Source organism: Manis javanica, chromosome 8, assembly GCF_040802235.1.
Source record: "Manis javanica isolate MJ-LG chromosome 8, MJ_LKY, whole genome shotgun sequence".
In the NCBI taxonomy this organism is placed as follows: Eukaryota; Metazoa; Chordata; class Mammalia; order Pholidota; family Manidae; genus Manis; species Manis javanica.
Window position 1 is genome coordinate 74,489,405 of NC_133163.1, and position 19,857 is coordinate 74,509,261.

Consider the following 19,857-nt stretch of genomic DNA (forward strand, 5'->3'; position numbering starts at 1 on the left):
TCTAGTTCATTGAAGAATACTGTTGGTATTTTGATAGGAATTGCATTGAATCTGTAGATTGCTTTAGACAGGATGATCATTTTAACAATATTAATTTTTCCTATCAATGAACACGGGATGTGTTTCCATTTATTGGTATCTTACTTTAATTTCTCTCATGACTGTCTTGTAGTTTTCAAAGTCTTTCACTTCCTTGGTTAAGTTTATTCCTAGGTATTTTATTCTTTATGATGCAATTGTGACTGGAATTGTTTTTCTGATTTCTCTTTCTGCTAGTTCATCATTAGTGTATAAGAATGCAACAGATTTTTGTGTATTAATGTTGTATCCTGCAACTTTGCTGAATTCAGATATTAGATCTAGTACTTTTGGAGTGGATTCTTTAGGGTTTTTTATGTACGATATCATGTCATCTGCAAACAGTGACAGTTTAGCTTCTTCCTTACCAATCTGATGCCTTTTCTTTCTTTGTGTTGTCTAATTGCTGTGGCGAGGATGATATACAATCTTATATTGATTTCAAATGTACAACACAGTGGTTCAACAGGTACCCATGTTATTAAATCCTCAACCCCTCTAGTGCGGTTACTATCTATCAACATAGTAAAATGTTACAGAATCATTGACTATATTCTCCATGTTGTACTACCATCCCCATGACCAACTTTATTGTGATTGCAAATTATTGTGTCCCTTTGTCCCACTCACCCTCCCCAGCACCCACCCCAGCCCTTCCCCTTGGTAACCACTAGTCACTTCTCAGTGTCTATGAGTCTACTGCTGTTTTTTCTCCTTCTGTTTTGCTTTGTTTTTATACTCCACAAATAAGTGAAATTGTATGGTATTTGTCTTTCTCCACCTGGCTCATTTCACTGAGCATAATATCTTCTAGATCCGTCCATGTCATTACAAATGGCAGGATTTATTTTCTTTTTATGGCTGAATAATATTCCATTGTGTATATGTACCACTTCTTTATCCATTCATCTACTGATGGACACTTAGGTTGCTTCCATAGCTTCGCTATTGCAAATTGTGGGGCAATAAATATTGGGGTACATATATCTTTTCAAATCAAGGCTTTTGTTTTCTTCTGGTAAATTGCTAGAAGTTGAATTACTGGGTCAAGTGGTATTTCTATTTTTTTGTTTTTTGAGGAACCTTCATACAGCTTTCCAGAGCAGTTACACCAATTTACATTTCCACCAACAGTATATTGGAGTGTTCCCATTTCTCTGCAACCTCACCAACATTTGTTATTTCTTGTCTTTTGAATAGTGACCATTCTAACTTGTGTGAGGTGATATCTCACTGTGGTTTTAATTTGCATTTCCCTTGATGTGGAGCATCTTTTCATGTGCTGTTGGCCATTTGTATTTCTTCTTTGGAGAAGTGTCTGTTCAGGTCCTCTGCCCATTTTTTATCAGATTATTTGTTTTTTGGGTGTTGAGGTGTATGAGTTCTTTATATATTTTTTATGATAAACCCTCTATCAGATGAGACATTTACAAATATAATCTCCCATACTGTAGAGTGCCTTTCTGTCCTGCTGATGGTATCCTTTGCTGTGCAGAAGCTTTTTGGTAGATGTAGTCCCACTTACTGGTTTTTTATTTTGTTTCTCTTGCCTGAAGAGATGTGTCCAGGAAAAAATTGCTCATACTTACATTCAAGAGATTTTTGCCTATGTTTTCTTCTAAGAGTTTTATAGTTTCATGACTTACATTCAGGCCCTTGATCCATTTCAAGTTTACTTTTGTGTATGGAGTTAGACAATAATCCAGTTTCATTCTCTTATATGTAGCTCTCCAGTTTTCCCAACACCAGTTGTTGAAGAAGCAGTCATTTTCCCATTGTGTATTCATGGCTCCTCTATTGTATATTAATTGACCATACATGTGTGGGTTTGTTTCTGGGCTCTCTATTCTGTTCCATCGATCTATGGGTCTGTTCTTATGCCAGTACCAAACTGTTTTGACTACTATAGCTTTGTAGTAAAGCTTGAAGTCAGGAAGTGTAATCCCTCCAGCTTTGTTCTTCTTTCTCCAGATCACTTGGGCTATTCAGGGTCAAGCCTGGTCATTTTTCTCCCTTTCTACTGCCTGTTTTCTCTTACTTGAAAAGACAAGGAGAGGCCTGATCTTCTGGAAATGTTAAAGGAAAACAAGCCTTTCCAAGCCAGCCCACTCTGAGAAAGGTATAAGCCAGCAAGACCAAAAAACCCAAATGGAGTTCCTGGAGTTCAAGGGAATGTGTGATAGTGACATTGACGAGGGGCGTGGGGAGGGAACACAAAGCAGACAGTCAAGTCTGCCTGTGGGAAAGAATTTCCTGAAGCCCTGGGGGTGATGGATGCACTCTTGGTTTCTGAGGATAAATCGAATTAGGATTCTCTTCTTGCTGTCTCGGTACCTTCCTGCTGCCCAGAAAGCAGTCTGGCCTGCATCTTCAGGTGACAGTCTCAGAGCTCCAGGTGGCACTGTCAGGAATGACCATGGGTACCACTGACAGGAGTGGGGGAGAGAGAGAATGTGGGAATGAACGAAGGGAGAGAGTGACATGTACTTGACAAAAGAAAGGCTGGCAGAATAAGCACTTGGGAATTGGGGGCCAGGGGGAAGACCTATCTTCAGCATTAGTTAGCTGAGCTCTTGATTTACTCACATATAAAAAGAGGTTCTGGGTCTCTCAGGTCACTCCTGGCTCTGATTGCCCATGAGGCTGGAAACATGTCACTGGGCAATAGGGTACAGCTCTCTCCAGTGCCAAGAGCTGTCTACAAGGAGAGCTCCAACTAACTGCTCATCCTTCTGACACTATTCTTGTTACAAAAATCTGACTGCCTCCCAAACACCTCCATCCCAACTTTCACCCCATCACACTTCAGCAGTGTGGTACGTGGAGCAGAAGCTGGATTGGCAAAAAGAATGAGCTTGGTTTGGGAATCCACATGGGGATGTTCCTTGGCCGTCAGATGAAGGCACAAAATGATTTTTTCTACCCCAGCTCAGCAAGAGGCCAGAGGTCTGTGTCCAGCAGCAAGGGATCACCCAAGTCATGCAGTGATTTCTGGGGATGATCTGCGCTTGGGAGCTTTCTCAGGGGAAAGAGAAACACCACCATATGAGCCCTCCTCCACAACTCTGTCTGGCTTCATAAGCACCTGCCCAGTCCTGTTTCATGGGACTGTCCCATGACATTGAAAACCTGATATTTACTTCCTAGAGAAGCACCTTGGCTCCTCTGTACACTCCTTGATATTTTCTGCATAGATTTATCCATCTATTAGGTAAGTATTAGCACCTACTATGTGCCAGACAGTATTACAGGATCGATCTCGAAGTCACCCTGGCCAGCAGAATGTTGTTTATAGCAAAGTATGCACTGCTGGCTGCAGGAGGAAGAGGGTAGTTTCACCCTTCATTGGGCCTGAAGGGTAGAGCAGCAGCAATCCTTGGCTTTCTAATTCTTCCTAGCAATGACTTTTAATGCTGGTGTACTTTTCTTCACCTCGGGAAACCACGGCATTGTACATCCGGGCTCCTGGTTCAGTGCCTCAGCCTTATGCCCACCAGCCCCAGAGCCCCCTAATCCACTTTTGTGCCTGTGACCCCACACTTCCAGGCAGCTGGATTGAAGTTACCCCAAAACAGGTAATTTGTGATCAAGTATCCTCCTGAAAAAAAAGATGAAACAGATTAGAAATTGAGAAGGGCTGGGTGTAGAGGAGGAAGCAACAAGGGAGAAGTGTTGCAACAGTGCAAGATGTGGCCTGGTGTACAATATGGCATCTCCATAGCCCTCCAGACCAGCCCCTTTCCTGGGCTCTCTGCTCTACCTCCCCTTGTCAGCATGATCCTGGGCAATCACGCCCTCTTCTTGAGCAATATTTTGAATAATAAGAATAACCACTTGACATTTTATACAGCAATATGCAGGTTACCAGTCATCCTCATGAGATTAAAATAGACTACCCCTGCATTTAAAGAGGGAAGGGAGGCTCAAAGTAGGCAGTCCAGGCTCTCTGAGAGCAAGTGACTAAGCTGGGAAGGGAACCATGGCTACTGGGTTCTTCCAGCTCTAAAGTTGTATGGTTTTTAGCAGCCTAGGCTGCTAGGTCCCTCTGAGGGAGCCTTCTCTGTCTCATCCCCCAAGCTACTCAACCCCTGCCCCCATTATTACCATGTTACTCCTTACACAAGTTCCTCTGAGCCCTACTTGCTTGTCCTGCACTCAGAAGAGGCACCAGAAGCTCACATGGGCCTTCACTCACTGGGTGTTCCTAGGTAGAGCTGAGTCACAGTCCTGGCTGTTTGCTGGTCACAGGGGCTTAAACTTGCCCCAAATCCATCCTTAAAATGCTCCCTATGAAGATTTACTGATTTATTTATGCTAATGATTCACTGATATTCTGTTTTGCAGTGGACTAGAGAGATTATTTTTAAACTTCTTCTTTTGCCTGTAGTCTATAGTGTATTCATTTAAGGTGAAAGTTCTCCCCAAATGTTGTTCCTGCTCTTCCCTTCTAAGATTTGTAATCCTTTAACTTTACGCGCCTCACTTCATATACAGCAGGTTGGATCGACCCCACCTAGGGAAGTCACAGAGCTATCTCTGCCAAAGTGCTCTGGGTGTTGTCTACTGCAAGACAGTGCACAGTGTGGCCACTCTTTTATGGCCTTTGATTATAGCCTCTGGTCAGTAAAATAAGGAGACCAACAAACTATGAGGTTATAGAATAAAGGAATCATGTCTGTGAGCATCCCAATACTCCACTTGCCTTGCAAGAAGTTTGGAGCTCTTGGGCCTGTGTTTGTATGTGTATCTGGATTGCATATGTGGACCTGGAGTTGTATGGAATAAGGAGGAGCCAAGGAGGAGAACCTGGGGTTAGATGAAAGAAGGATACTGGAATTGTCTTTGCCCTGAATTTTTCTGAGAGGAAGAGCACCAGTGGTTATTAACAGGGCAAACCTGTTTACTACTGTATTGAATTACGAAGGGGAGGAACAGGAGGCAGTAACACTCTAGCCTTAGAATCCCCAGGGTGTGGAACAGTTAGGATGCTGTCATGTGGTACGGAAATCTACCAACTAGGTCAGCACATCGGGAACATCACTTTCACTGCCCACTTCCAGAGAGCCCTGCCGCTCCCCCCTGGTGTCTGTAAGGCCTACGGACAGGCACTCCTTTGGGAGCCTTAACCAGGTGTGCTGCTTTGTTGCTCTTTAAAAGCTTTTCTCTTTAACGATATGCCCCCTGCTTTCTGGTCTTTCTGTATGGCGTCTGGCCCTGTATTAGTTTCCTATTGCTGCTGTAACAAATTACCACACATTTAGTGGCTTAAAACTACACAGTTATTATAGTTCTGGAGGTCAGAAGTCATAAACCCAAGGTGTCAGCAAAGCTGTGTTCCTTCTGGAGGCTCTGCAGAGGATTGTTTCCCTGCCTTTTCCAGTTTCTAGAGGCCCCCTCCATTCTTTGGCTTATGCTCATGGCTCTTTCTTCCATCTTCAAAGCATGGCATCTTCAAATCTTTCTTCCTCTCTCTGATCTCTGACCTCTATTCCAGTAATCATATCTCCTTTCCTAACTCTGACCTCCTGCCTCCTACTTATGAGGACTCTTGTGATTACATTGGGCTCATTCAGATAATCCAGGATAATCTCCCCATCAGAACATCCTTAATCTAATCACATTTGCAAAATTCCTTTTTGTCATGTAAAGTAACATTCACAAGATTAGGTTGGCCATCATTCTGCCTACCACAGGCCCCATGAGTCCTGTTGTCAGTGTCAGAGAGGGGAGTGACAAAGAGGCTTCTGAGGCTCCCCAGAGGTCAGAGGCTAAGGATCAGAGCTGGGATGTGGGCAAGGGGCACCTTCTCTGCAGGAAGCAGGAGCAGGCCCACCACCTCCTTAGTGGACACAGTCCAGGTCAGTGGCAGGATCTTTACGTTCATTGATCGGAGACGGACTCCATCTCTCCCTGCCAGTCCTGCAGCTTTCTGGGAGGCAGGGGGCAGCTCATGGTCCTGGGTTCTGAGCAGGGCACAGGATTGCTGGCTCTTGAGTCTCCTTCTGCCTGCCTCATTTCTTTGTATCCCTCCTATCACCTTCACATGAAGCTTTCCAGACTGGGCAGATTAAGTAACCAGCTCCTGACTTCAGCATCTTCTTGATAGACTTCTTACCTTTTTTTGTGGTTTAAGTCAGGAAGCAAAGGAGAGAGGAGAAAATGCCAAGCAATACAGATAAGCCTGGGATTCCTTGGTGTCTAGAGAAGGAGCAACCACCCCCACAGCCAGATTATAACAGACAAGAACCACAGTGTTACGCCTTCCCATTTATTTTGCCCAGCTGAGCCAAAATCATACAATGCTCCCTGTTGGCAGGTCTCCCCATCCTACAGGAAGTATCTCCAACACCCTGGGCTGAGTTAAGGGCTGCTCATGGATGCCCACTAGCTCCTGTGAAGCGCTCTGCCATCCCCATGTGGCTTGTGATCACTTTTTAGTGCACCCTCTCCTCCCTTAGCTGAGCTGTCACCTTCCTGAGCGCAGGGACTTGTGTCTTATTTATAACTCCCCTCCCTACTGGAGTGCCTGACACAGGTAGGCTCTTTGTAAGTGATGGTTGGATGGACTGACCAGTGGATGCATGAAAACCCTCACATTGCAAGCTGCAGTGGCCACTAGTCCCCTTCTACATGTGCCTTCCCTGAAGTCATTGTATTGCAAGCATGAAGAATTCAGGGTCTGGCTCAGAAGAAAGAGGGAAAAACAGCCACCAGCTACAGAGAGGGGAGTGGGTAGCAGATGGGCAGAGGCAGGATGCCTGAGCAGGCAGGGGCTTGGCAAGTGTTACCTTCAATGGCTGACCTTTCCTCTGTAGATGGAGGTTCAGGCTTCAGGAACTGAGGGAAGCCATCCTGAAGTACCAGGAGCCTGACAGTGACCTTTTCCCCTCAGTCACATGCTGCAATCGCCCAACTGTGGTGTGAAGGGTCAGATATGGGGCCTGAGCCATTGTCTCAAGGAGATTTGTGTCACAGGCAGCCACCTCCCCACCTCATTCTCAGGATTTCTCTCTATTCCTGAAAGCTCCCTGTAAAGGTGGAAGGTTAAATATTAGTCAAGGGCTGGATTCTTGTTAAGCCATGGAGATAAACTCAGAAAGGACAGAAGATGCCCGAGGCAAGTTTATTTGACAAATTGTCCCTTCCCTCAAACACCTCCTATCTCCCAGGAATACTGTGGAGCCCACCTGTCAAAGGAGACTTTCTGGCTGCCTTGACAAGGTCCCTTTTGTAAGGAGATAATTCTGTTTTCTATCCCAGCTCTTGGTGGTGGTGGCCACATTCCCCCTCCTCCTTGGGGGAGGAGGGCTTTCTTTGAATTGTCCTGCTTTCTTTGAATTGTCCTGCTCTACCCCCATTTCCCTCCAAGCACTTTCTTGTCATCTCCTCTGCCCTGCCCTCTCTGCCCCCTGATGGAAGATAATTTTCTTCTCTGCTGTCATAATCTGTCCCTTATTCTGTAATCCTCACCCATCCCTGAGCCACATGGGTTTGTGTCCTAATCTCCCTTCCTTTCATAAATCAGTCTCCTTTATCCATTAGTCATTATTGCTTGTGTCTGCCTGAACTCCTGGAGCTCAGCCACTCAGCCTTGGACCTAGCATGCCTCAAGGCCCTGGGGAGAAACAAAGATCACAAGCCCAGTTGCCTAGAGTGATTTAGGCTGGGTTGTCAGCAGACATGTGATTCTGAAATCTTTATTGAACTGAGTAAGATAAACAGAATGTGTATTTATCAGGACATCTCAGTCCATCTGGAACGTTAGAGTATTTATGAAGTGTTCTCCCTGTTCAGGTACTTAAAATCCTCTGACAACATGTTTTGGCTCTCCTTATATGACACCATCTTGGATGACAGCTCCTGCACACAGAGTCAAGAGTTTCGGCTCTTGAAGTCTAGTTCCTGTTGCTCTTTTGGCTCTGTGACACCAACTGGGGATCATGTCTCCCTCCGATGAGGTTCCTGAGGAGCAGGGGAGATTGGTGTGCATGTGGAATGTGTAGATTGGAGGCATTTTCTTTAATAGATTAGAACAGTATTTTTAAATCCAAGTATTAAATATTTGTTGAACACCTACTCGTTGCAGGTACGAGTGATACGTGCTGGGATTAAAAACACAGAAAACTCACAGTCCCTGGCCTCCTAGTCTACAAGGAGACAGAAGGGAAAAAAAACACACAGATAATTATAATACAAAGAAATAAGTGCCAAAATCAGATATAAACAAAGTGGTGTGGTGTGGGAGTAAAGCGGAGAGACAAACTTTGTTGCTTGTCTATAAAATGTGGCTGATATATTTTACCAGCAGAGACAGTGTCAGGAATAAGTAAAATAATGAAGACTCACAGAATATGTGACATTTGAGCTGAATCTTGAAAGATGAGGAGTTTGCCGGGTAGAGACAGGACAGGGAGGAAAGTTACAGATGGAAAGTCCTCACCCTGCCCAAATGTTTTCAGAGTCAAGTAAGGTTGGAAAATACTTGAAAAGTAAATGTTTAAGGGTAAGGTATTGGTGTAAACTGACCAGCTGTGTAGTGAAGTCAGAGGCCTGGTTAGAGGCTTGAGGAAAGTCTGGTGCTTTTACATGGTAACTTGTAACCTTGGAGGACTAGGGGGCATCCTGGTCACTGTTTCAGAGGAGGGGAAAGCAAGAGGACTTTAACTTTTTTCCCTTTATTCTCAAGTACTTCATAAGCACTAGGAAGGTGAGAGTCCCATTTCTGCAACACAGGGCTGTGGGTTGCATAGGGAATGTGGTAGTAAAACAGTCCCTCCATCCTAACATTCAACATCTTAGCTCCCCTCCAGCCCTTGGAGGTTCCACGTTGCTGGGATCTCTCTGGGAGCCCTATGATCCCTAGAAAAGGAGGCAGAGTTCAAAGAAGATATAAGGACTGTGGCAAATAAGCATGTGAAAACATGCTCAACATCATTAGTTACTAGAGAAATGCAAATCAGAACCACAATGAGACACTGCTACACACCCATTAGAATAGCCAGACTTTTGAAGCTGACCATACGAAATGCTGGCAAGAATGCAGAGCCACAGGAACTCACGCACATTGCCGGTAGGAATGCAGACTGATATGGCCACTTTGGAAAACAGTTTGGCATTTTCTTATAAACTTAAACATACATTACCAGAACCCCACTTATGGGTATCTGCTCAACAGAAATGAAAACTCCTCTCAAAGACCTTTATAATCCACATAAGACTTCCATGCAAAGCATTTATAGCAACTTTATTTGTAATAGCCCCAAACTGGGAGCAACTAAATATCCATTAGTGGGTAGATGGGAAACTGAAACGTTCATATAATGGAGTTTATGAATCAGGAGGCACACCTACTGATATACAGCAATGGGATCAGGTCTCAGAAACATCATGGTGAGTGAAAGCAGCCAGACACCAAAGGCTACAAATTATATGATTCCATTTATGTGACATTCTGGAAGAGGCAAAACTATAGGAACGGACATCAACCAAACTACCGGTTGCCAGAGGTAGGGGAATGGGACTGACCTCAAGGGAGTGCAACATTGTGCAAGAGAACTTTTCAGTGTTATATGTGTTCTGTATATATAGAGAGAGTAAGTAATGATTAAACAAATACATTTCTCAAATCTCATCAAAATGTATACTTAGAAAAATGAATTTTTCTCTATGTAAATTATACCTTAACAAACCTAAGTAACAAAAGATTCCCCTAAATTTCTGTAGCCCCAAAATCAGGCTGAAGAAGCTGACATCCAGGATCCCGCCAGCTGCTCAGGGCTCCTGTTGAGCATACGACTTGAAAACAAAGCCCACACTTGCATCCTGATCAAATGCTGTTTCCCACCCACCAGAGCCAGTGCCCACACTTCCATGCCTACTTCTGACTTCCAGCCCTAGGCAGGGCATGCTCTGACCAACCTCTGCTTTGTGGCACTTGATCCCCATTTGTAACCCATTAACCTCGCCAAACTTTCTGGACGCTGGAGCTGGGCTTGAAGGATATTTGGCTTGCCTGTTAGAATCCCATGATCAGGAGCAAGAGCTTTTCTGCTTCTGTGCAGAGGGTGTCCTGTGGCCTCACTATGACCCTGAAGGTATCTTTGGGTCTGTCATTTCAGTGCTCCTCACATGGGTCAACTGTTCCAGTGTGCGGTGGGCCACCCGGGTTCAGGACATTTTCACAGCTGGCAAGCTCCTGGCCCTGGCCCTGATCATCATCATGGGAGTTGTACAGATCTGCAAAGGTGAGTGTCATCGCCACACAGAGCCCCGCCCAACTTTCCTCCCTTGCACATACACACTCCCTCACATGGTCTTTTGGATGTGTGCACACCCTGACATTTCCCAATTCTGGCCTTGAATGACTGCTCTTCTTCACTTGTCTGAAAAAGGGGAAGAGAAAATTATTTTCCCCAGGGTGTTTGGAAGTTAGGCGTGCCCCACATGGTTTGCAGAGTTCAACCCTCCCGTGCTGACTTGATGCCTCTATCACAGTGAGGTGTAGGCCCCAGATCTCTGGACCCCTGTTGCCCTCTTGCCCCAATCCCAGGGAAGCTCCCTGCATCTTCTATCATATGTTGTTTCTATCTTAAATTGGGGAACAGAGGAGGGGACTTTTGTATGCTTCAAAATACTCATAATCTCTACAAGAGAGAGCTCAACATTCCTGGGGCCCCTGCCAACATTCCCCACTGGATTTGGTCCTTTCCAAGCTGAGTCAGTATTTGGTTTCCATGGGACTCATGGCACCACGAGGCTCTGCCCAATGTCACTGCCTCCCAGAGAAAGTCAGATGACAAACAGGGAGAACTCCCTCCTGCCCACAAGCCCTGAAGGCAGTGTGGGGTGCTTAATATTTACTCCAGGAAACATAATTAAGGTTCTGCTCTACAATATGCCTGATTATTTTAATCAGTTAGCTTAAGATCTTTAGCAGGTTATATTGTTTTCAGGAATTTAGACTTCTAGAACTATATTGCTGCCATTTTTCCAAAGATAGTGAGTCCCTCCTAATCTGATCCCAGTGTTTTCTCCTAATCACTCTAATCTCCTTATTTCCTATCCAAATGATGGATTACAAATGAGTAAGTAAAGTATGGGCCGTTACTCTGTGTCTCATTACAAACTCACAGCGACCTCTTCTTGGGAGTTCACAGTGTGCAGAACTCTACGCTAAGGGTTGGGAAGGCAGTTGAAAAGCTCTTTGCTAACAGGCACCTGTCCTCAGGGAATCTACACAGGAAAAAGGAGCCCAATACCTTAGAAAGAGACAGGAGGATATTGACGAAGAAAGCAGAGCAAGGGAGAGCTACTACAGCATTGTGGGAGCTTATGTGGAGGTGTTCATCATGGTTTCTTCATGAAAATGTACAAATATAGGTATCAGAGCATGTGGTCAACAAACTGCCAGTGGCCCTAAACCTACACCTCCAAAACCCTAGCAAGCCCCAGCCCCTTAATTTACCCTGCCCTGCCTGGTGGCCTCACCTGGACGTTCCTACCAAGATATGTTATCTTTTAAAAGGGGAACATTCAGAACTGTGCTTTTTACCTGAAACCCCCTTTGGCCTCAAGGTTACCAGGTCCTGGGAGGACCTGGCCCCAAATTTCCCTGCTTCTTTTGGTCCCACTTCTCCAGTTTGTGGGGTTATTGGGAACAAGACAGAGAGCTGCATGATTCCCTCAGAGAGGGGCAGAAACAGGACCAGGCAAGCCAGTGACTCCTGGGCCTCTGATCCAGCTCTCTGAGCAGCCTCCTGCCCCTTGTGTCCACAGGCGAATACTTCTGGTTGGAGCCAAAGAACGCATTTGAGAATTTCCAAGAACCCGACATCGGCCTCATCGCACTGGCTTTCCTTCAGGGCTCCTTTGCCTATGGAGGCTGGAACTTTCTTAATTATGTGACTGAGGAACTTGTTGATCCCTACAAGTGAGCTCTTCCCCAATCCCTTGAGAGTCCACAGCACCTCCTACTAGAAAGAGGGAGCCAGGTGTCCACTGCCTTCTTCTCCCCTCAGCCCCCATACTGACCATGACCAGGTCTATCCTGAAGAAATAGTTATTTCCCAGGAACATAGACCATCTGCCATCCACCATGCCAGGAGTGACTGTCCCGGAGCAGGTTAAAAGCTGAAAACAGTGATGAGGCAGCATTCCCTCTGAGAATGAAATGTGCCCTGGGAGGTTTATGGCCTCTTACTTAGCTATCTCAGGACAGACAGGTCTTTGTGTCTTGAGGCAGAGGGACGGGATGCATTGTGCGGATTCCAATCAGGGAGACATCAACAGGTATGGAGCATCTTTTTAGTCTAAGCTGTTTCATGTCCTTTAAATTATTCTGCCCACATCATGACAAAACCCACCCCCAGGGAGAGGGGGCATCCCAGAAGACTGCCAGCTCAGCTCCCCTGACCCTGCAAACCTGGATGAGGCGGGGGACCCAGGTGCCAGGCTTTCCCCCTCTTACCTCCTCTCCCTCTACAGGAACCTTCCCAGAGCCATCTTCATCTCCATCCCACTGGTCACATTTGTGTATGTCTTTGCCAATGTCGCTTATGTCACTGCAATGTCTCCACAGGAGCTACTGGCTTCAAATGCAGTTGCTGTGGTAAGAAATCAAACTCACAGCCCCTCAATCTGGGAATGTTGACATAGACTTGCCTGCTTAGTCTCCACTTGCTTTTCCCTGATTTGTGGAATTGGAAGTCTTCCCAAGTCCTCAGGGCAGAAACCTCATCTTCAAGTGCCCAGGAGCAAATTAACAGTGGATTGTGTATACCTAGAACAGCAGCAGACCTGGGTAGTTGCCGCAGAGACTGTATGGCCAGCAAAGCCAAATTATTTACTGTCTGACCCTTTATAGAAAAAGTCTGCCAACACCTGATCTAGGACACTTGAAATTCTAAATGGTGTGATTGTATACAGGAGACAAACTCCTTCTCAGAAAGGCATCATCTTGCCACAGGACTTGTCATTTCTCTCTGCCTTCGTTTCCTCCTCTGGAAATTGTGCAGCCTGACTCTTTCCCCCATCAGGTAGAAGTGTGTGCCAGTAAATGATTAGGAAGTAGGAGTGGTTTGTGCTCTCTGGGCAAAGAGAACTTGCAGGTGCCAAACACTGAGTTCCTTGATAACTAGGAAAGACCTATAAGCCATGCAGGGCTCTCATCTGGCTTTACCTGGGCTACACCCCACCCTGTCAGTGTCATCACATCTTATCTTTGAAATTGTAAAGAGGCCCTCTAGTGTCCTATGGCAGTCTCTTCCCACGACCACTAGCCTTCCCCAACAGGATGGCTATTCTAAACAATGTCTCCCCCATAATGTGTTGAATCAACTCTGTGCTTGGCTCAGAGAATATAGAAAAGGCTAGTCCCCAACATTTTATATTACTTCAGTATATGAGGACTTCACCACCTTTTCTTTCTCAGCCTACATGATGGCTTGTTCTTATCATTTTCCTCCCAGTATCATCTATGGTATTGTTTCAATGAATTTAGAAATTTTCACCCTATGAGCCAGGATTTTTCTCAATTTACAGATGGGGAAACTGAGGCTCAAAAATGAAGAACCTTGCTCAAGCCTCACAGCTCTTAATTGCTGGGCTAAGATTCAAACCCCAACCTGCCTGACTCACTAGTATAGAATGTACGTGAGGCTTGGACTCACACAGCTGGCCTCCAGTCCTGGCCTTCCACCTCCTGGGTGTGTGATCATGGGCAAGCTGCTTAATCGCTTTGTGCCTGAGTTTCCTCATCCCTAAAACAAGGATAAGAAATGTTAGTTCATTGCCATTATTATTAGTACTGTTCCTCTATCACCACCATACACTGTCCTCTGTTAATTAGCCCAAAACACTCATTAAATCTCTAGTGCAGTGATCACTGTGGAAAGCAGTAGTGTGGACAGGGTTAGGGCACAGATGCTGTCCCTCCTCTCCAGAATCTTGGGGGCGGATGGGAGGGAGAATTGCCAGAAGTGACCTGCAGGTGGGGGTTGTGACCTCTCCTTTTCTGTTCACCACCTTGTTTTCTCTCCCAGACTTTTGGAGAGAAGCTCCTAGGGGTCATGGCCTGGATCATGCCCATTTCTGTTGCACTGTCAACATTTGGAGGAGTCAATGGGTCCCTTTTCACTTCCTCCCGGTGAGTGCTGTCCAGGCCCTTTCTGGGCCAGGGCCACTGTGCTGTGTATATTGCTCTATGTGTATGTAGGGGGCTTGTCTCCGTCTGCAGGGGTTCTGTGTGGGCTCCTGGGTGGTGACCTCATAGCGGGTCATTGCTCTGTGAGGGCTAGAGTGTGTCAGTTTGGACATGAAGGGGTATGTGCTGCTCACATGGTTACCTACAATGCGTGTAACTTCACAGGCAGTGGCAAGAATCCTGCCCCATCTCATTTCCGCAGGTGCAGAACGCTGAGGAGGCACAGTCCCAGGTCAGGGCACTGTGGCTGGCAACAGGACAAAGTCTGGGCTACAGCCCCAGAGCCCCTTTCCTCTCACCTAGGAATGGGCTGTGCTGACTAGAAAGGAGCTGGGTCTGAAAGGGACACAGAGGGACCTGTGCCTGGGCCTCTAGGCTGGCCTTCCATGAAGGTTGTGGGGTCAGACTGCAGGTGGAACATGGTCATCTGTGAGCCCCTGTGGGTGAAGGCTCCTCCCCATCTCAACAGACCTTAGGCTGTGGGAGGCCTTTACGTGGCCACCCATGAGACTTGGGTGGAGGAGATGAAATGAGAGGTGGGGACGAACCAGAGGAAAGCATTTGTCCAAAGCCATATCCCTGCCCCAAAACTCTCAGGGAGGCTAGAAGCACAAGTGGGCCCCAGAGTCTCCAGCTCCTGCCTCCATTCAACCGGGAATCTGGCCCTCCTGGGGTCCTTTCTTGCTGGCTCCAGAATGGGCCATTGAGGCCGGTAGATGCTGTATGATTTCCATCGGCATGGTGCAAAGGGTCCTCCCTGAGTTCTTAGAAAGTCCCCCTGCCTGCAGGGCACAATCCTACCTGAAACAGAGAGCAAAAGTCCAGAAGCTCAGCTGCTTCCAAATCCACCATCACACTACAGAGGAATTCCCATGAAATGACAAGGGGGTGCCATGTTTTCAGGACCCAGGGCAGGAAAGAGGGAGTATGGGTGTCCCTGCCCCCCAGGATCCTGTGACACTCACCCACAGCAACCTCGTGTGCGTGTTACACAGGAGCAGTGGTCACCTGGAGGCCCCAGCCAAGGGCGAACAGTGGAAGAGCAGTGACCCATGAGGCTCTCTGGGATCTGCTGGAGGAAAGTGACTGGCTGCAGTCACTGTAGAGTGGGGTTTGTCCCTCAGGCAGACCGAGCAGCTGTCTGCATGCATGTGGTATCGCTCTGTGTGCATGCAGGACACCGTGGCTCTGGTGTGCTCAACCTCTGATTCAGAGGCACAGCTCACCCACCAGGCCTCCTCTGCTCATCTTACCAGTTCCTTCCTTCCTCTTCCTTCCCTCCTCTTTCTTGTGGTTTGGGGCTCGGAAAGGATGGTCCTTCCTGAGGAGTAGGAGTGTGTGTGGGTGTGTGTCATGCTTAATGTCATTGTCTCCTCCATTGTCAACTAGTTGGGCAAAGATTGTCTCCTGTGAGCTTGACATTTGCAAATGCTGTTAGACTTGGACAATCACACTTGGTCTGACTGCATGTGGAGAAGGGATGTGAATGCAGGCCCCTGGCTATGTGCATGATGAGGCCCCCAGAGCACCTGGGGCACAGTTGAGCGCATGAGGCTGTACCCTAGAGGGATGCATCAAACTAGTGTGGCTGCATGAAACTAGTGACACTGGCCTAGGCAGTTGATGGCAACTGATGGTGAAGCATATGAGTACTTGAGACCATAACGGACTGCAGTGCTTCTGGCAGGCTGCTGCTGTTCAGCTCCACTCTTCCTCACACACAAATCACAAAGTAAGTGACAGTTATCTTCAGAACACCCAGAGAGTTGATTTTGTGCCTTTCTGTCCATCCCCATTACACCATCCCCTTCCTCTCACTCCTTGCACTCCTTTCCCTACAAAATCCTAGAGAAAAGAGAAAGTTGTGCATGGAGACCCTGCACTAATTCTCACTCATATGAAAATGACTTCTAGCAGCTTAGAGTATTCTCTTTTCTTTCCAAAGAGGTAAGAGGAAGAAGGGCTGCCTTTTATGTTAAAATTTCCCTTTTTAAAAATAGCTTTTAAACATCAATATTCTTGTCATGATACTGTACTGTCATTTTGCAATATGTTACCAATGGGGGAAACTGGGTGGATACCTAGGATCTCTCTGTATAATTTCTTACAACTGCATGTGAATCTACAATTATCTCAAAAAGTTTACTTTTTTTATATTCCAAAAATGATTTTTATTCTAATTATAAATTTGTCTGTTTTAGAATCTAAATTTTTTTCTGTAAAACCAAAGGAAGAAAATTTAAATTATTCAAAATCCCCCCACCCAGAGATAATCAGTTGGTATTTTAATGTTTTTACATGCCTGCAATACTTTTTAAATTAATTGGAATCATACAGTTTTCTATCTTGCTTTTTCCATTTAACAGTGTATAGTGAGCATTTCTCATGTTACCAGTTTTTTTCAAAAATGTTATAATGACTGCATAGTATTCCATCTTATAGATACACCATAATTTATGTCATCAACCTCCTACTTTCAGGCATTTAGTATATTTCCAATCTTTTTTTATGGTCAAAACATCCTTGTATGTACACCTTTCACTAACTGTTCATTTCCTTGGATGGCTTTTTGGGAATAGAATAAGTAGCTTAAGGGTATAAATGACATACAATAAAATACACAGCTCATAAGTGTTCAGGCTAATGAATTTCGACAGTTGTGGACAGGCATGTAATCACCACCTAAACAAGGTACAGAACATTTTCACATATCCCCGAGTTCCCACTGGTCACTTTCTAGTCCACCAGCCGTTCCTCGCCTCCTCAGAAGCAACTGCTGCCTGACCAGGATATGAATATTTTCAAGTCTTTTCCTGGACAGTTCAGCCCCCACGTGTCAGAGAACCTATATCCCCTGAGGATGGGAGAGGCACATTTTTAAAGGAATTCAGGCTTAAGGCAGGAGAGAAGCTGCTCCTGTAGTGCCCCAGCCTTGTGACAGACCCACAGAGGGACAGTGCAATCATCTATAACCCCCTGGACCACACTCAGGGTCTCCATGCACCCAGGATCCACCCATTTGTCCACTGGCTGCCTCTGGCCTGCCTGCACCTGCATTTGTGAACGTGGGCCCTGTGATTCATGAGCCAGAAGGTGTGCACGAAAAGGGAGGGACCTGGCTGGGAGGGGGATGGCCCTGTGTGAGCAGAAGATGGCTGTGGATGAGGGGCCCAGGCTGAGGAGGGAGCTTCCTCAGCTTGTCCATGAACCATCCCAGGCTGACCTGCTTTTCCTCTCTGCCAGGCTGTTCTTTGCTGGAGCCAGGGAGGGCCACCTTCCCAGCGTGTTGGCCATGATCCACGTGAAGCGCTGCACTCCAATCCCAGCCTTGCTTTTCACAGTAAGGGTCCCTCCTTGCACCAGCCCTATGCATACCCTCCCTCTTTGTGCTTGGGCTGATGGGAATTCACACTTCCCCCACACACTCCTGTCACCCTTTCGGCCTGCTCCTAGCATTCACCGAATCTTAGATAATGTGGCAAATGGTATACATGTACTTTATTAATATCACAAGATAGAGCAGGGAAAACCCCGAGTCCTAAAACAATGGCAGGCCCTCAGGCTGGCTCACTCCCATTCTCCCAGACTTTTGGGTCAGACTCAAATGACTGCCTTAAGACTCTATAACTTCACAAAGAAACTTCTCCTTTCTTGGCTCCCCCTCAGCACCTGTAGCCCACACGGTTGCAGCTTTGGGCCTCTCTTCCTGGCCAGTCACTGAACATCCCCACCCCTTGCCTCAGTCTTCTCACTCTGCCAGTCTCGTGGGAAAGATCACTGAAACAAATTCAGCATTAAGGGTACACCAAATACCAAAATTCATAAAGGAGGACTGGTAAACTGAAAACAGAGAAAATGAAACTTGGAATTGGGGAAAATGGGATAGAATGACCCTGGGGAGCAAAAAGAAGGAAGACAGACTTGTCCCCAGTTAGTCTTTTGGGTTATGTTTTTTCCTTCTGGATTCTGAATAAAACATGGAAATGAAAAAAAAAGAAAAAAAAACATTGAAATGTCTTTGGTCCACCAGAGAAGCAAATTAGACCAGGATAATAGAGCTCTTGGGAGTCAAGGGCATTCACTGTACATACAGCATTAGGGGAAATTTCAGAATGTTCAGATACAGACAGGATGAAGGTCATCTTGATTGGTAAATTGTGAAAGTGATTGGAGAAGGCTCAGTACTCCCAGTGGACCACGAACTTTTTTTCTGTTTGAACTGTTGGTGCAATAGTATGACCTCAAGGCAAGTACAGTAAGAATCTGGCTTTTTCATCTGTTAAAATCTCAGTTATTCCCGTCAGATCTCACAAGAGAACTGTCCTATTGGCCTTAACAAATTAGAAAAGGGGAAAAACATGGTTCTGAGAGAGCCACTGAGACAATTTTGAAGTTGAAAAGTGGACTGTCAAGAAACCCTCACGGGGATGTTGTGTAATGAGTTAATATTTGTAGAATGCTAAGAATAGGGTGTGGCACCTAGTGAGTGCTATATAACTGTTTTTAAAGAAAAGGAAGAAAAATAAATTAGGTGGTTCAACCAGTGGAAGAGGATGAGCACAAGAATAAAGCCTTAATCTGCAGCTAACAATCTTCCCTAAGGGATAAAAAAACAAATTAGCTTGATCTACAGTTAAGGAGGAAATGTAAATAAGACTAGGGCAGTCATAGAGCCAGGTGCCACCATGTGGCCAATCCATTTGTTTACAGACAATATCTGTCCTGATTGGTTAGGGCTGAGCAGTGGCCATAGCAGTGGCTAAGTATTTTGGTGATCACCTCTGCAATAAAACTTCCTGGCCACGAAGGTGCTAGCAATGTCCGGGGTTACTAGGGGAGGCTGTGGAGTTTCCATTGTGAGACATGCTTATTATAAAATGCTATCATCTGTAAACGCCACCTTCAGTCTCCAAATTCCCTTCTGTTCAATGATGAGCTTCTCCGCCCCCCACCCCAGTGCATCTCCACCCTGCTGATGCTGGTCACCAGTGACATATACACACTCATCAACTACGTGGGCTTCATCAACTACCTCTTCTACGGGGTCACAATTGCTGGACAGATAGTTCTTCGCTGGAAGAAGCCTGACATCCCCCGCCCCATCAAGGTTTGAAAAACCTCCCTTTGGGTTCCTCTCCCCATCCTCTACTGGTCCTAGCTGCAGCTCAGGTTTTTAAAGGACCTTGTCCTCAGCTGCTGACCACAGATCATTATCTCTATGATGCTAGCAGACACTTTGGGAAGAAAAGGCTACGTATGAATGGGGCAGCCATTTCCATTCTCCACTGGGAACAGGAGCAGAGCAAACAGCAGCTGGAAGAATAAGTTAGATTAAATATACTTTTATCACATTCCTTTGTCTCCTATGGCTCTGTCTTAAAACCTAGCTGATTTTCCAATGCTCCCTTACCTCTCAGCATTTCCTTGGACCCTCTAGTCTGGCCAGTCTCCTCCCTGTCCCTCCAAATAGCTGGGTTCACTTGTGTTATGTCTCCTTCCCAGAATGAGTTTCTCTCTGCCATCTGTCTATCCAAATTCTAACCACTTTCACATGGCCCTCAAGTACTTCCTCTTCCTTG

At 46.0% G+C, this 19,857-nt stretch overlaps 1 protein-coding gene across 5 annotated transcripts in view; it reads left to right on the forward strand.

The window, feature by feature from the left end:
* The window catches only part of SLC7A8 (solute carrier family 7 member 8), a 47,622-nt gene that overhangs the window by 24,044 nt on the left and 3,721 nt on the right, over positions 1 to 19,857 (forward strand). For all 5 annotated transcript variants that reach the window (XM_037017439.2, XM_017665166.3, XM_073211511.1 and 2 more), the window contains 6 exons: positions 10,197 to 10,322; positions 11,854 to 12,007; positions 12,562 to 12,685; positions 14,118 to 14,221; positions 17,522 to 17,618; positions 19,236 to 19,385. In XM_037017439.2, coding sequence (XP_036873334.1) covers positions 10,197 to 10,322; positions 11,854 to 12,007; positions 12,562 to 12,685; positions 14,118 to 14,221; positions 17,522 to 17,618; positions 19,236 to 19,385 — 755 coding nt within the window. The remainder of the gene's footprint in view (positions 1 to 10,196; positions 10,323 to 11,853; positions 12,008 to 12,561; positions 12,686 to 14,117; positions 14,222 to 17,521; positions 17,619 to 19,235; positions 19,386 to 19,857) is intronic.